We start from the raw sequence: 15,881 nt of genomic DNA, 5'->3' as shown, positions 1-15,881 counted from the left end.
GAGTCCATCCCAGAGCCCTCTTTGTTTTATTGGACAGGATGGTGGAAGGTTGTACTGTAATGTCCTTGATTTGCTTGAATAAATAAAAGTGTGTGGTTTGTTTGCTAATTCTAATCTCCACAGTTTATTTTCTAGGTTTGTTTAGGCTTTATTATTTATTTTATGGTGAGAACCTTATTTAATTAACAAACCCTGAATAAGAGATGTATAATATTTTATGATACAGTGGCAAATGTTTCAAAGGACATTTTGCATTGTTAAGAAGTGATAATCATAAGTTCAGGATTGGTCAATAAAGCCTCATTCATTCACCCAGTGTAAACCTGTTTTCAAAATCTGTGCAGGACTCAATATGCACCCTTTTCGATTGGGGTCCTGAATATCATTGGGACTGCAGGCCACACCCACCCACCAATACCGTTCCCCAGATACAAACAAACAAAAAACATACAACCATACTTGGCATTTTATTGGATTTATAACTCAATTAACAGTCAAATTTGTCACAACTTACATTTCCATAACATCAAAATCAAGGCTTTGCTCAGATGTTAGAGCTCAAGCAGCTTATACTTTTTTTAACAAAGAATAAAAAACGTCCCTCCCCTAGGATTCCAGAGAGACCCAAACCACATAAAGTACTCACGATGGGAAGGGAGAGGGAGCTCTTTTTGCTGCATAACTGGCCACTACAGGGAAACCTCCCAACTGCAGTCCTTAAATACTGTCCCTAATTCCAGGAATTCCAATTGGATCATTTTGGATCCTATATTTTTACATATTTAAAATGGCCAGTGTCCCCATTTTAGCAATGCACAGGAAATGCCATTTAACTGTAATAAGGAAAATAAAATAGGCTGGGTGGCGGCAGTCCCAAGAAGAGTGTCCAAATGATGTGCCCCCTTTGCACATTCCAGGAAAATCTGCCCCAAACCTAATAATGTCCTTAGACATTACCATCCACATCCTGGTGAAATATGACCTTACAATTCCCAATACAAGTAAATTCAGAAGCTGTTTACCACTGCTCAGGGTAGAGAGACTCCCAATCTCCAAGCACAACTCCTCTTGTAGGTGCTAGCCCAGCTTGTGTGTTGCATAGATGAGAACTAAGAAAGTCCGATTGGCTGCACTCCAAACAATCCATTTATTGCTACAAGATAAAACCAATACAGACAGTGGAAATACAGTAGGGAACTGGCAAGTAAACGCGTTTCACACTAAAGACAGAGCTTATTCATTACCCTAATGGGTATGAATATGGGTTTGAATAGGTAATTCATATGGGTAAGCGCTTATTCATTACCCCAATGGGTATTGGTATGAATATGGGTATGAATGGGCAATGAATAAGTGCTGTCTGTAGTGTGAAACACGTTTACCTGCCAGTTCCCCACTGTATTTCCAGTCTGTATTGGTTTTATCCTGGTTTAATAAAGTGGATTGTTTGGAGTGGAGCCGATCGACTTCCTTTGCTCTCATAAATTCAGAAGCTGTTGGGTGGGCGCTCTACCACATTACACCAAGGGGACACAAACACACACAGAAGATGTATAGGTTGCTTGGAAATCTCCAGTTTAGGAAAATTAATGCTTGGCCTCTATTATGACAATCCAGCACATGATGTCTCTAAGCAGTGACAAGATTGATCCAGATCCGCAACACATGAGTTACAGCTGCTTCTAATTCATAAGAACAACTGTTATTTAATCAAAACAACAAATGCTTACAATTTGATTTGGAGAAGTACAGCAAATTATATCTGACATAAAAACAAGCTGCGCAGGAGTGTAATAGCGTTTAAACTGAATGATTATCTTGTAGCACCAAATGCCAGAAAAGGCAGACAATTTCTTTTATTGTGGAAAAGATGGACAACTTTCCTTGCAAATGAAGACATGGTAAAATACTTAAAAAACAATTCCACTTAGACTGATTTGTATCTAAAATAGATCACATAACATTTTCCGTTAAAAAAACACAACTTTTTGTGTCCAAAATACTGATTATTTGTTGTAGGTGGACAAGTTTTAACTTCACATGTCATAGTAGGGTATGTGTAAAGCAGGAATAAGCTCAGCTTGTGTAATGCTATGGAAAACTTACTAGACTGGACGTTTTATGTTATATTTATACTGTTTGCATGATGCTCTTTCATGTACAGAACTATAAATGGTTCTCTAGTAGCCTTGCCTGTGTTCTCATTGCAAAACGTTCATTTCATGTGAAGTCCTTAGGGTGAAAATTGAGGGCACAAATCCTCCTGGCAGTAGCTCCAATCCTTCCCTCCTCTACCTAAAATGAAAGCTTTAGTAGGTGGTAGATAGACTATAAAATAAATTAGGTATATAAAATAATAAACATTTAAGTTAGGTGTATAATGTATTCATATATTATGATTTTATACAGTAAAATGTGACCTGTAAGGCTGGAGTTATCGTCAGGGCAAAGGAAAAAAGGTGGCTTTTCCCTGTACAGTTATTGGCCACACAATATTCCTTTCTGTGAACCACTTTTATTTCCATGTTTTCCAAGATTCACTCTCTCTGCTGTTTTCATTGATCATTTATTGTGGTGTCTGGTTTTAGTAAGATCTGATTATACAGAAGAAAAAAAAACACAGAAGACTGACCAGAGGAAGGAAATATTAACAGATCCTTTTTTAAATTTTGTTATATAAAGATACACAGTTAGGCATGTATTGTCTGCCTAGAAGTTGGTTAATTAAAATGACATTATTAAGGATCATATTAAGGATAATATTATACTGATGTGCATTTTTTGGTTATTACAGGCATATGTGGGCAGGCCAGGGCTGCAACACATCTCAACATACACGGGGTATATTTATGAAATGTACCCCTATGTACATGGAGATATTTTGCAGCCCTGTCCTACCCTGCATGCATTTATGCAGGGTAGGACATGCCTACAATGGAGGTAAGCGGATATTTTATTCAAGTGATATTGGCAGTTTTTTATGGCCTATTTCTTTACAAACTGCAAACAATGCTAGAATGTAGTAAGTCAGGACATCACAAATCAGTTTTTAACTTTAGGACGACTGCATAAAACTTTTTCTAATTGGCTCATGTAGCCTGTTTTGTACCATATCATTTACCTGGTTAGAGGCCGAAGTAAATGTGAGGGCTTCCCTCACACTTCTGATCCAAATATCTTTGGAGTAGAGAACAGGGGGTGAGAAGGCACCGATTGGCAAAGATGCAGAAAGTCCAGTACACAGCTGCTCACTTCTGGCAGAAGACTTTAGTGTTAAGAGCTCATGCAGACCAGTAAGGACATCAGTAAAGAGCAGGATGAGGATGTCAACAAGGAGCAGGGCAGCAGGTGGAGTGACCTCAGAAGAGTAATCTGGAACAGCAGCTGATAAGAACAGGCTGGTAGCATAAACTGAAATAAGCTTTGCGTTGGCAAACATAAAAACAACATGTAAACAGGGTAATTGTCAAGGTCCTACCTTTTCCCAGAGGTTATGTTACTCCATGTGCTGGCATCCATCTTGGATTTCTGCTGAGCATGATGGGAATCTTTTATGCCTTCAGGTCTCTGAGGTCCATCCCCCAAAGGGGTGTGGCTGAGTACATATAAGCCTGGGATCTGCACATGCTCTTTGCACTTGTGTCTTGTGTCTTTGTCTTGCTACAGCTCTGTGTATACGCTCGTGACTCTTCTGGTATTCTGACTCGGCTTGTGACTAAGACCATTCTCTGTGTTTCCCTTTGATCTGACCTTCCGTTGCTGAACCCGGCCCGTGACCTGTGATTCTCTGTCTACTGTTCTGTACTGTTTTGTCCCGTTGTTGTTGACCCGGCTTGTCTGACTATGCTATTGTCATTCTCACCAGCTACACGCCATTGGCGGCGGCCATTACCGCAGCCGGGGTGTCTCGGGGGCCGCGACCTGGTTCCTGGCTGCGTCAAGTCCATCCCCACCATCAGGGGCCCTGGTGAAGGGCAGCCTGGGACTTAGACTCCGCGCCCTGAGGGACTTCGGTCTGTTGGTGGTGGTTGTCCTCAGCCAGTGCATTACCCTGCCACTAGGCCTACCTGTCCGTTCCACAGCCCTGCCCTGACAGTAATAGTCAGGTTGTGGTCAGTGGGCAGGTCAAGACCGCAGCAGGAAATCAGCCATGGTCAGGAACTAGCTGGATCAGTGAGGGAAAGAAAAAAGCAGAAGCTGGTCCAAGACAGGTCGAGTCAGCAATGGTCAGGGACAAGCTGGGTCAGGTTCAGGTCACAGGATAACAGCTGAAGACCATCCAGCAAATTTCTTTTGTAGACGTTATGGCTCAAATGCTGGAATTAGGGATGTATGCCCATGTGTCTGCAATGACCCTAGATCTTTGGCCATACACTGAGGTAAACCCATGCATGCAACTCCTTCTGATGTCATCATGACACACCACCACTGCTCTTTTATAAAGTATAGCTAATAAATCACAATAGTTTCAAAGGCATGGTCCAGAAGAAGATGTATTTATCACTTGAGTTATGTGACATATCAGATAGATTGTGTGGCTCCTTGCAATTTGGGCTATATAACATTTGGTATAATATTGAATGACACACTCTAATACCTAATTAAAGAATAAGTTCACCTTTGGAACATGTCATAAGTTCCACCTGTTCCAGCATCTGCACCCCATACCCCTGATCCTCCCTCCCCTGTGACAGCGGGCAAGGGATCCCCTGCACCCGCTGTCACAATTTAAAAGCAAAAGTGGCCATGCAGAGGTCCGCCCACACCACTATGTCTTCCATTTGCAGTTTCCTGTGAATCAATAGCCTACAAGTACCATCATCCTTTGCAGCTGATGGCCTGTAGTTCTCAATGAACTATGACAGTGCTGGTGAGCGCTCTAATTAGTTAATTGAGTCTTTCTGCTCAAGAGTAACTGTCTGCCCGTATGAAGTATGCGCAGACAGCTAGCCTAAGATCTAATAAATGCACATATTTTTACCTGCAAAAAAATTATATTTTTTTTTTCAAAAGGTGAACTTATTCTTTAATAAAGGGCAGAAATGAAAGACTGGGTTGAGGGTGGATTGTGTCATGTGATCTCTCATCAATGGCCAACTGGGCTTGGAATGGGTTAAACACACTTCTAATAAAATAATACATACATTTACTGTATATATTTCATTTTTTTCTAGATTGTTTAAAGTATGTCAGTCTGATTATATTTATATTCTTGTCTCATGTCTATAGGCTCAGCATTTGTTAAAGTGTCACTCATGAATCACAACAGGTTTATTAAGAGTAAGAAGACAGCTGTTGTACTTGGGACTCCGAATCCTGTGTATAATGAAACGTTCAGCTTTAAGCTGGAACAAAGTGAATTGGACACAGCAAGCTTGAGTTTTTCCATCTTGCAGAATGCTGAAGGCGATAGTAAGTAGCCACACACATACAGTATATCCATATAAAGTATCAATATATTTGATGGAGCACCTATGTGCCGAGTTCCGAAGGAGGATCTTGGATTATACCAGTGAGACCTTACTTACACAAGCGCTTTCTGACTTCTCATTTACAGAGAGTCACATATACTCTGGTGAGCTTATAGGTATACTGGATGTAAGGTCACGTGGTGGTTTCTATAACAAGTCAAGCTGGGACACATGGAGACCATGGATTCACAATATTTTTGTTGGACTTTCTCATATCTATGCATATCTCATGCCTGATGGGATACTGACAATCATTGCAGTAGCTGATGCTACTAGAGTGATAGCCGCAATAATCCGGGTCATGTGAGGTTGTGTGCAGGTGGCGTCAATGCCTTTGCTGTCTAACGTGTCCAATGACAGGATGTCTTGTATTCATTGAATAAAAATGTCAGTGAATGGTGATGGTGCCGAGTGAGAAACCCTATGGTCAGTGAAGCAGCCAACTGCACAGAACCTAAACAGGATCTGGAAGATGCGCCAAATACTACAGTGGTTTCCAGCTTCCCAAGCGGTCCATCAGGCATAAGATATGTATACACACTTTGGCCCAAGCTGGATTAAAGGATAAGTTCACCTTTTATAAATGCAAATTTTTTTGCATTTAAAAAAATGTGCATTTACTTTTTTTTGTTTTAGGAGCCTGTCATTGCACCAGTGCCATGCAGGTCTTCTGCAGACTTTTAGTGTAATTTGTCTGCTCATACGGGCAGGCAGTTTTATGTAAAAGACCCTACACTGACTGCTGGGAAATGCAAATTGCGGCAAAAATGCGATACTGCAGTTGCCATGTTTTTGGCAGTTAAAATTTTAATTTCCTGAATGCAATTCTTTTGCGTTCAGAAGAGGGAGGTTTAACCTCACCTAAACGCGGCAGCTCTTAAACTCTGCTAAAAACCTATGTGTACATGAACACATAGGCTTTTATAGAGCTGAGTTTAGGAGCTTTGGCAAAAAAATGCCAAAAGCTCCTAAACTCAAGTTTAGGAGCTGCTCGTGTACATGAAGCCTAACACTGACAGGAAGAATCAATGAATTATCATAGCACTCAACAGTGCCGTGGTTGTTCATTGAGAACTACAAGCTGTCGGGACTTGTAGTTTCTCATTCACAGAAATCTGTGAATGAATGGTGCTCCCAGGTGGGCGGAGCCCCGCAGAGCTGCATTTTTTAACTGAAGATACCCCACTAGCTGTCACAATGGAGGATTGGGGGGCCATTCCTACAATAACATATTACATGTTATACCCAGAACATGGGTGTAACATGTTACGAAAGGTGAACTTATCCTTTAATGTAAACGTGTAATACCTGGAGTTCAGCTTTAAGCTTGGGTCTAAAGCTGTAATTGTTGGGGAGAGCAAACCATTATATTATTTTGATGTTAAAGCGGAACTTTACCTATCCACCTAATTCCCCCCCGTCTACCTATAGTGGTGTTCTGCTCAGGAAGGATACTCACCCACCCAGTGGATCCAGCATTGTACCGCTCTGATCCCCTTCTCTGTAGCCGGCACTTGAGTTCCACACTGCCTTTGGGAAGTACAGGAACTCCTCCTGATGATGCGCCGCTGGGCCCGCCCCCTTCTGCTTTAGTGAATGGATACTAACGTCACATATCCTTTGAGGCACCAGTGGGCGCAGATGTCATTAGCCTAGGCAAATGACAGAAAAAACTTTTTTTTTTCAAAAAACTAGGGGAAAAAAAACATGGATAGCTGTGCAGCAGAGGGGGAGCAGGTGGAGAGGAGGAAAGTTATTAGAAAGGGTAAAGTTCTGCTTTAGGAGCTTGTACCATTTTTCTAATAACTTATGAAAAGATTACTCATTATTATTCATATTAAGCATTGATTATAATGAAATGTCAGCAGTTTAAACACAATTGTTGTATATTGAATTGGAACATATGGTTTCAGTACTGCGTGGGGCTGAGGATAGTCTAGATTTGCTTCTGTTTGACCATCCAGTAATATAAACACTTTGCTTCTGCCACCAGGGAGTTAAACTATTCTGCTTCAAAAACCTTGGATGGAAAATACAACAAACAGCAATGTGTGAACTAGGTGGCCCTCTCCAGCTGTTTATCCAACCTTCACCTGTCCCATATCACTAGCAAACAAGACTTTAGTTCCCTTATTAACCATTTTACCGTCAATGAGCACTGCAGGTCTTTGTTATGATGACGGAGGGTAATTACTGCACAGATGTTTTATTCATATGAAAAGGGCACGAGGATGTGTATCTATCAAGCCGTCTAATTATTAATATTATTATAGCCTTTGTTATGCCCAGGAAGATTTGTACTGTAAGTATCTCCCAAGTGAAACAATTATATTGAATATAACAGAGAATTAAGGTTTTAAAACTCAATTAGATGCCAGCTACGGCCATCTGTAGGCTTTGCCAGCTGTTGGATGACGGAGGCAGGTAAGAAAGAATAATCAGATATTACTCCGTTAGAGAGCTCTACAGTATATTAAAAAATACTCATTAAGTATGAGTATAAGTATTCATTTATGTCCATTGATTAGTGAAACCAAAAAAGGCAAAGCTTCATTTATTTAGTTAAAAACCTGATTTATTTAAAAAGTACAAAAAGCTGGATATAGGAAAATTATAGGTTGTTTCTAACTTGCCTGGTTCCATTTCATCAGAAGGTACTGTTGGTTAAAATGTATGCAAATAATGCATAAAATAAAGGCGTTGAAGATAGAAAACAAAACACTGCTATAAAAAAAGTTAATATTCTTAAGCTGGAAGTCATACATCAGAAAACATAGTTCAGTAGAAGTTATGTTGTAAATGTAATGTAAATGAGTCACTGGGTCACCGATCTTGCTTGTCTGGATCCTATTTCAAAAGATGCCATCTAAAAGAGATTGCTGCCGAACTTGCTAATGTGATATAGTCACTTGACATTGGGAGGAGTTTTGTTCTACAAAACACTTCCTAGGCAAAACATATGGAAAGTATTATGCTATCAATGTGCCTATATGGGAGGCAACTGATATCACTGAAAAAAAAAATCTACCTTCAGTGTAAATTTTAGTCGAATTATAAGAAGCAGAATTGCTTATGGTTTGATAGTTTTTTGATCAATTTTCTGTGCAATAAACCGTTTACAGTAAATGCATCAAATTCATGTATTGACTCTTATGTGCTAACAAAGAAACAATGTGTACACAAGTTTAAAAACAATTCTACATAGAAAGGTACTACGAAATCTGTTGATGTCAGTACAACAAATGATTTGAAACATTAATCAACAATTAGCGATAACAGGTCAATTGATTCCCCTGCGCAAAATCACATCACATCCTGTCATAAAAAGTGGAAGGGGTTGATAAATGGTGATCTAGGTTGGGAAAGAAGCATCAAAGGAAATGAGAGAGACAAGGAAAGAGAGAAATGAAGAGAAGCCACTAAAGCTTCAATGTATTCAGGCCTGGTCCACATCAAGAGTAGGACTAAGAACAGGGGTGGACTGACAACTCATGGGGCCCCCGGGCAACAGGGTATCATGGGGCCCCTGTGTCCTCACCCACACTCAAACCACACCCAAAAAAGCCTATGAAAAAAGGTACCAGGGACATCTCATGGGGTCCCCTAGTGACCCTGGGCCCTTGGGCAGTGCCCGAGTTCCCAAATGGTCAGTTGCCCCTGACTAAGAACATATGTGGACCAGGGGAGCCATGTTGCCAAGTATTTGGTCAGAAATCCTATTTCACTTTTCCTATGTAAAAGTAACTAAAGACTTGGTTTCAGCAGTGGAAAGAGTAGATGTTTTCCATACCTTACCAATAGTTTGCTTGGCTGCCGTAAGAACATGGACCATTGAATGGAACTATACTGGAGAGGCTGGTACAGAGGGAGGAGGATGAGGGGATTTTCTGTACTGAGGCATCTGTACTGAACGGGAGAAGCTGTGTACTAAGAGGTTGGTACTGGGGGGGTTCTATACTGAGGCATCCTGAACTGGGAGGGGGGGGGCTGTTTTGAGTAGTCTCTACTGGAAGGGGTGTCTGTGTTGGAATGCTGATTGTCTGTGCTGGACAGGGAGCCTGTACTGAGGGCGTAGGCTGGAATGAATGATACGAGAGATCTCTATCATGAGGAATATGGGTGGGGGTGAATTGCACTGAACAGAGGGGGTCATATTGGTCGTACTTTGTAAAGTGGTCTATAAGGGCTTGATCACACATGTGGTTGGGGGGCAGTAAAACCCTTTGGCTCAGCCACAGGTTTACCACCTCCCAACCACTTCCCCATTTGGTTGTAGAGGCATCAGTCAGGGGTGTTGCTTTGGTTTATAGCTACAGCAGGAATTATAGATCCTTATTTATTACTGGGGGCATTTCTTTTTCTATAAATAAATAAAAAGGCACACCCCAGTGAACTTTGATCTCCCACATGCTGTTCAGATAGATCTCCACCTCTTAAAGGTTGCCTACCCCTATCCTAAAACTAATAAATAAAGGCCTAGCAACTAGTGCACTTAAAATACAGGTGGCAGTTCTATCAGTTAGTATAAATAGCTGATGATGATTGAAGCCATCATTTATGAAGTTTCTATTGGCAAGGGAGCAGTGTATTCCAGTTTGTTGCAAGCTTGTGCTTCGCCTCCATGAAGCCTGTTCTTGGTGCGCCAGGGTCCATCAATAGCTACAGCAGATCATGTTGCTGCTATGGGCTTCGGGTGGAAGGGGCCACCAGAACAGGGTTGTTGATGCAATGTAAACATCAAGAATCTGTGTTCATGTTAGAAAACACAGGTCCATCACTGTATTATTAAGTAATTGCAGAGCTTACTGTTGACACTGACCCCATACCCCATGTGACATTTCCAAGGGAGAAGAGCTGACATCAAGTGTACAGGAAGAGACTTTAGATTCATTGTCAAATATTTCCCATGCTGCAGCAGGCACGGTCAGGCTCCATACTCCACGATCACATCTCAGGTGCTCTCTCAACTTGTCTCCACTGAAGCAATCAACTGTATCAGAAATGCCGCTCTCTAAGATGCAAAATAATATTCTGCCTTTGTTGAAATAGCCAACAGAAACAAGTTTTTTTCTGACATGTTTTGTGCTAGGCACAGTGCATTCTGTTTGCTGTGGAAGGGGTGAGAGGGCATAGAATTTACACTGAGGCCTTGAGAATGGAAATGCTGCATAACATTCAGGGTCTTGTGTTAAGGTATATTGTTTTAGATAAGCAGGTTCCAAATTGCTGGAAATCTGTCTACACTTATCTAAAATGTGTTTAATTGCTATGGATTACTACATACCATTACTAATCTTAGTATTGCTCCAGTAAATAAGTAGGGGTATGAAGAGATTATTTATACTCACCAGCCACTTTATTAGGTACACCTTGCTAGTGCCAAGAAAATATCCCCCACACCATTACACCACCACCAGCCTGAACTGTTGATACAAGGCAGGATGGATCCATGCTTTCATGTTATTTACGCCAAATCCTGACCCTGCCATCCATGTGTCGCAGCTGAAATCAAATGCCCATTCTTTTCTGACCTCTGACATCAACACGGCTTTTTCGGACCATTTTCTGTAAACCCCAGAGATGGTTGTGTGTGAAAATCCCAGTAGATCAGCATAGTAAGTCTGGCTGGAAACCACAAAAGTCCACCTAGTTCAACCAGTAAAAAAAAAAGTTATATTTCCTATACCCACAGTTGATCCAGAGGAAAAAAAAAAAAAAAAAAAAGCATGGTTCAATTTGCTCCTGCAAGGGGGAAAAATCCTTCATGATCCCCAGAGAGGCAATCGGATATTCCCTGGATCAACTTTACCTATAAATGTTAGTATCCAGTTATATTCTGTATCTAGGAAAGAATCCAGGCCTTTTTTGAAGCAATCCACTGAGCTGGCCAGAACCGACTCTTGAGGGAGTCTATTCCACATTTTTTTTCAGCAGTTTTTGAAATACTCAGATCAGCCTGTCTGGCACCAACAACCATGCCATGTTCGAAGTCACTTAAATCCCCTATCTTCCCCATTCTGATGATTGGTTTGAATTTTAGCAAGTTGTCTTCACCACATCTAGATGTCTAAATGCATTGAGTTGGTGCCCTGTGATTAGCTGATTAGCAATTTGTGTTAGCAAGCAATTGAACAGGTGTACCTAATAAAGTAGCTGATGAGTGTGTATTCAGTATATTACTGAAGACAAACTGACAATCATTTGATATGCATTCTGTTTTATTTAGAGACTGCGTTGCTTGGCCGTGTTGTCGTTGGACCATACATGTACACCAGAGGTCGAGAGCTGGAGCACTGGAATGAAATGCTTAATAAACCCAAAGAACTTGTGAAAAGATGGCATGCTCTGAGCATCAGTACCTGAAGTTTAACTACCTTTCTAGACACAGGAAGACACTTATCAAAGTTCGTAAAATAATTGGAAATTGCAATTTAGACTTGGCGTTGCTCTGAATGATGCATGTTGCCATCTCATGGAGCTGTCACTGGCTTTCAGTCTTGTTGGTCTGATTTAAGAGAGACTGGGATTTCCAAGGAGTATACTTATATATAGACCATACTTATATATAGACCATGCTATGATAGCTTGGCTATTTCACAGTATTATCTCTGCTAAAATAGTTGGCAAAGAACACATAGTAGTACAATGTTTGATGTACAGTAGCAAAATGTTAGTTTGGGTCATGTTTATTAATAAATGGTACAAATAACTAAATATTCATATGCCTGTAGGTTTTGTATTTATTTAAAGAAGAACCTTACCCAAAATGTTTTAAGAATGCAGGCACTCTCATAATTTTTACTGCTGTCCATGGAAATGGAATTGTCATCCGCCTGCCAGACCACCAAGCATGCTGCTTCCATGTATTGCTATGGAAAATCTACTAGGAGTGCAGTGACAAGGAAAAGGATGGTTCAGATAATTCACTTTAAGGTTAGGTTCACACTTAGGCAGGTGATAGCACAGGTACAATTCCCGGATCCGCAATCATAACATGCTGCTCTTTAAAGACACGCAGGGCTTTCATTCAACAATAATGGCATCCCCACGCATCAAAAAATGCAGCACGTGTACGGGAACGTGCAGAAAATCCTATGGTGCAAAATCAGCATGCGATTTTCCTGCTGCTACATTTCAAAAAAGGTGCATAAAATGCAGGCACTTCAGGACATTAAAACGAATGGGCAGCAAACAAAAAGTGTTTAACTCAATCTGTGTTTTGGCTATTACTGTGAGACAGTTAACTCCTTTCCACACTCCACTTCAAGTTCAACTTAATAATAGAAAACATAGAATTATGAGTCTTCACACTTGCATAGCTCAGTTTTCTTAAAGACAGTTGTGCTCAAACGTTTGCATTCACTGACAGAAATGGTGAAATGTTGGCATTGATATTGAAAATATGACTGATCATGCCAAAAACTGTCTTTTATTTAAGAATAGTGATCGTATGAAGCCATTTATTATCACATAGCTGTTTGGCTCCTTTTAAATCATAATGATAACAGAAATCACCCAAATGGCAATGATCAAAAGTTTCCATACCCTGGAATGTTTGGCCTTGGCACAGACACACAAGATGACACACACAGGTTAAAACGGCAAATAAAAGGATAATTTCCCACATCTGGGGCTTTTTAAATTGCAATTAGTGCCTGTGTATAAATAGTCAATAGGTTTGTTAGCTCTCATATGGATGCACTGAGCAGGTTAGATACTGAGCCATGGGGAGCAAAAAAACTGTCAAAAGACCTGCATAACAAGGTAGTGGAACTTTATAAAGATACAAAAAGATATCCAAAGCCTTAAATATGCCAGTCAGTACAATCATTTATTAAGAATTGAAAAATCTGGGGATCTCTTGATACCAAACCAATAAAGATCACAGCCACAATTGCCAGAAGAATTGTTCGGGATATAAAGAAAAGCCCACAGGTAACTTCAGGAGAAATACAGGCTGCTCTGGAAAAAAAAGACTGTGTGGCTGTTTCAAGAACCTCAATACGACGATATTTGAACAAAAATGAACTGCCTCGTTGTGTTGCCAGAAACAAAACGTTTACTGCACAAATGCCACAAAATAACCTGGTTACAATATGCCTGACAACACCTTGACACACCTCACAGCTTCTGGAACATTGTAATCTGGAGTGACGAGACCAAAATAGACACAACCATAAGCTAAGCGCCATGTTTGGAGAGGGGTCAACAAGGCCTACAGTGGCTGACTGATGTTTTGGGGGTGTATGAGCTCTAAAGGCATGCAAAATCTTGTGAAAATTGATGGCAAGATGAATGCAGCATGTTATTGGAAAATAATGGCAGACAATTTTCATTCTTCTGCATGACAGCTGGGCACTGGACGGTCTTGGACCTTCCAGCACAACGTTGACCCTCCATTGGTTGCAGAAGAAAAAGGTCAAGGTCCTGGAGTGGCCATCACAGTCTCTGGAAGTCTGGGAAGATCTCAATCATGTGGTTCATGCAAGATGACCAAACACTTTGCATGTCCCAGAAGCATTTTTCCAAGACAAATGGGCAGCTATACCTCCTACAAGAATTCAGGACCGTATAGACAACTATTACAAAAGACTGTACATTGCCATTGCTAAAGGGAACAATACACAGTATTAAGAACTAAGGGTATGCAGACTTTTGAACAGGGGGCATTTTATTTGTTTACTTTTTGCCATGTTTTGCTTTTATGATTGTGACCTATAGTTGAATATGAATCCCCTAAGAAAATAAATGTGTTTTGCCTGCTCACTCATGTTTTCTTTAAAAATAATATGTGCTGTACCAATTCTCCAAGTGAATACAAACTTTATACACATTAAATGCATTCTTTAAAATGCTCTTTTCAATACCCTTCACAGTGGTGATCTTCCAGTGCTGCAGGGGTTATGATTGGTGGATACAAGCAATGGCACCGCTCCCCTACCCCTTTCTCTTTTCTCTCTTCCATTCACAAAACTCATATTATTCTTTCCCAGAATGGAAAGCACTCTGATTAGAGGAGACTGATCATGTCAGTTATCTGTCTGTCCTCCATTCATAGAGTGCTTTGCATTTTGGGAAAGCAACCAGCAGAAGATAGAACAAGTTATGTCCCTGGTGCCGCATAGCCAAAACAAATTTCACTAAACTTCAGCTTTAAAGTCAAATGACCTTTCTGTGTTATTTCTTGCAATACGGTGGTAGGGGAACACACTGACCATATGTGTGCTTTCTGCAATATGGTACCAAACTGTACATGTGTTACCTCCTTCAGTAGCATGGCAGCAATGTCTGGAATATACAATATTGTAAGAAATCTTAGCAAGTCTGTATATGGCAGGGATGTGGAACAATTGCAACTGAACCTAACTGTATATGTGTATATGTCTCCTGGAGTTGTCATCTTAAGAATGTAAGCCCAGGGGGAGCAGAGTTGGTATGGCCATTGTTTAGTATGTTTCAGCAGTGGGAAAGGAGCATACTCAGAAATACAAATGTACAATTATGTGCCTGCTCATCGATGGGTAAATTTACATGATATTATTTTTGGCTTCTGAGTGATGCAATCAAGCAATATTTTTCAGCTGGACACCTATTTTTTGGTCATGTGTGACACATTACTAGAACTGGTTATCTGGAGTCAGAGTAAAAAAAAACTGATCATGGAGTAGGGGAAGAAGGAGACTGAATCTGGTGTAATAATTGAAACTAATAAATTCAGTGGCTTCTGCCCTGGCTTTGAGGTTCTGGTATACACCAGCAGTCTGCCTCTCCTGGCATTTCTAGCCTACCAACCAATTGGTCGGCCATTCAGCCATCCATCCTTCCATGAGTCTGTTGTCAACATATTTTCAGCGGCCTGTGCCTGCCATGCTCGCCTGAGGGAGGTAATTTATTGTTGTGACCCATGATCACAATCCACCACTAGTCTGTCACCATCAAGTACATGGGCACAATGTTGTGTGGTATTATCATCAGTTTATGGCAGATATTGTAGACAAATGTATGAATACATTTGTGGATTATTTACCATAGAAACCTTTTATTGACTGGATTCACAGTGTGTTAATAAATGTTTTATGATTCACACATCCTAGTGTGCTGGGGATTTATACCTATATAAGCTGTCCTAAATGCTCTATGTGGATTATTGTAATCATTGAAAGTTGAGCTGAGCATGGTTGGGGGGCATATGGGAAGATGGTTGTGGCTGGGGGGAAATGGAAGTTGAGCTGGAGCCAACAGTGGACAGGGGAAAGTAGACAAAGGGAAAACCGAATGTCACTGAAAGGTGAGAGGGAAGGGAAATGACCAGTAGCTCATTGTGTTGCAGAAGAGATGATGAAACACAATTCATTTTTACATGGATTTACCAATCGTTGGTGAATTGAATATTGGCAGATTTACAGATTC

The 15,881-nt window shown here is 40.7% G+C and overlaps 1 protein-coding gene across 1 annotated transcript in view; it reads left to right on the top strand.

Annotated features, from left to right (window-relative positions):
* Window positions 1–14,237, top strand: part of LOC149460171 (synaptotagmin-15-like) — a 111,574-nt gene extending 97,337 nt beyond the window's left edge. Inside the window, exons 7-8 of the mRNA XM_089680042.1 lie at window positions 5,230–5,412; window positions 11,698–14,237. Coding sequence (XP_089536168.1) covers window positions 5,230–5,412; window positions 11,698–11,834 — 320 coding nt within the window. The 3' untranslated portion in view covers window positions 11,835–14,237. The remainder of the gene's footprint in view (window positions 1–5,229; window positions 5,413–11,697) is intronic.
* The last annotated feature ends 1,644 nt before the right edge of the window (window positions 14,238–15,881 follow it).

Source organism: Staurois parvus, unplaced genomic scaffold (assembly GCF_062004578.1).
Source record: "Staurois parvus isolate SC_StPar_1 unplaced genomic scaffold, SC_StPar_1.0 ptg000234l, whole genome shotgun sequence".
In the NCBI taxonomy this organism is placed as follows: domain Eukaryota; kingdom Metazoa; phylum Chordata; class Amphibia; order Anura; family Ranidae; genus Staurois; species Staurois parvus.
Note: the sequence above shows the minus strand (reverse complement) of the source record. Positions and strands in the feature narration are given on the sequence as shown.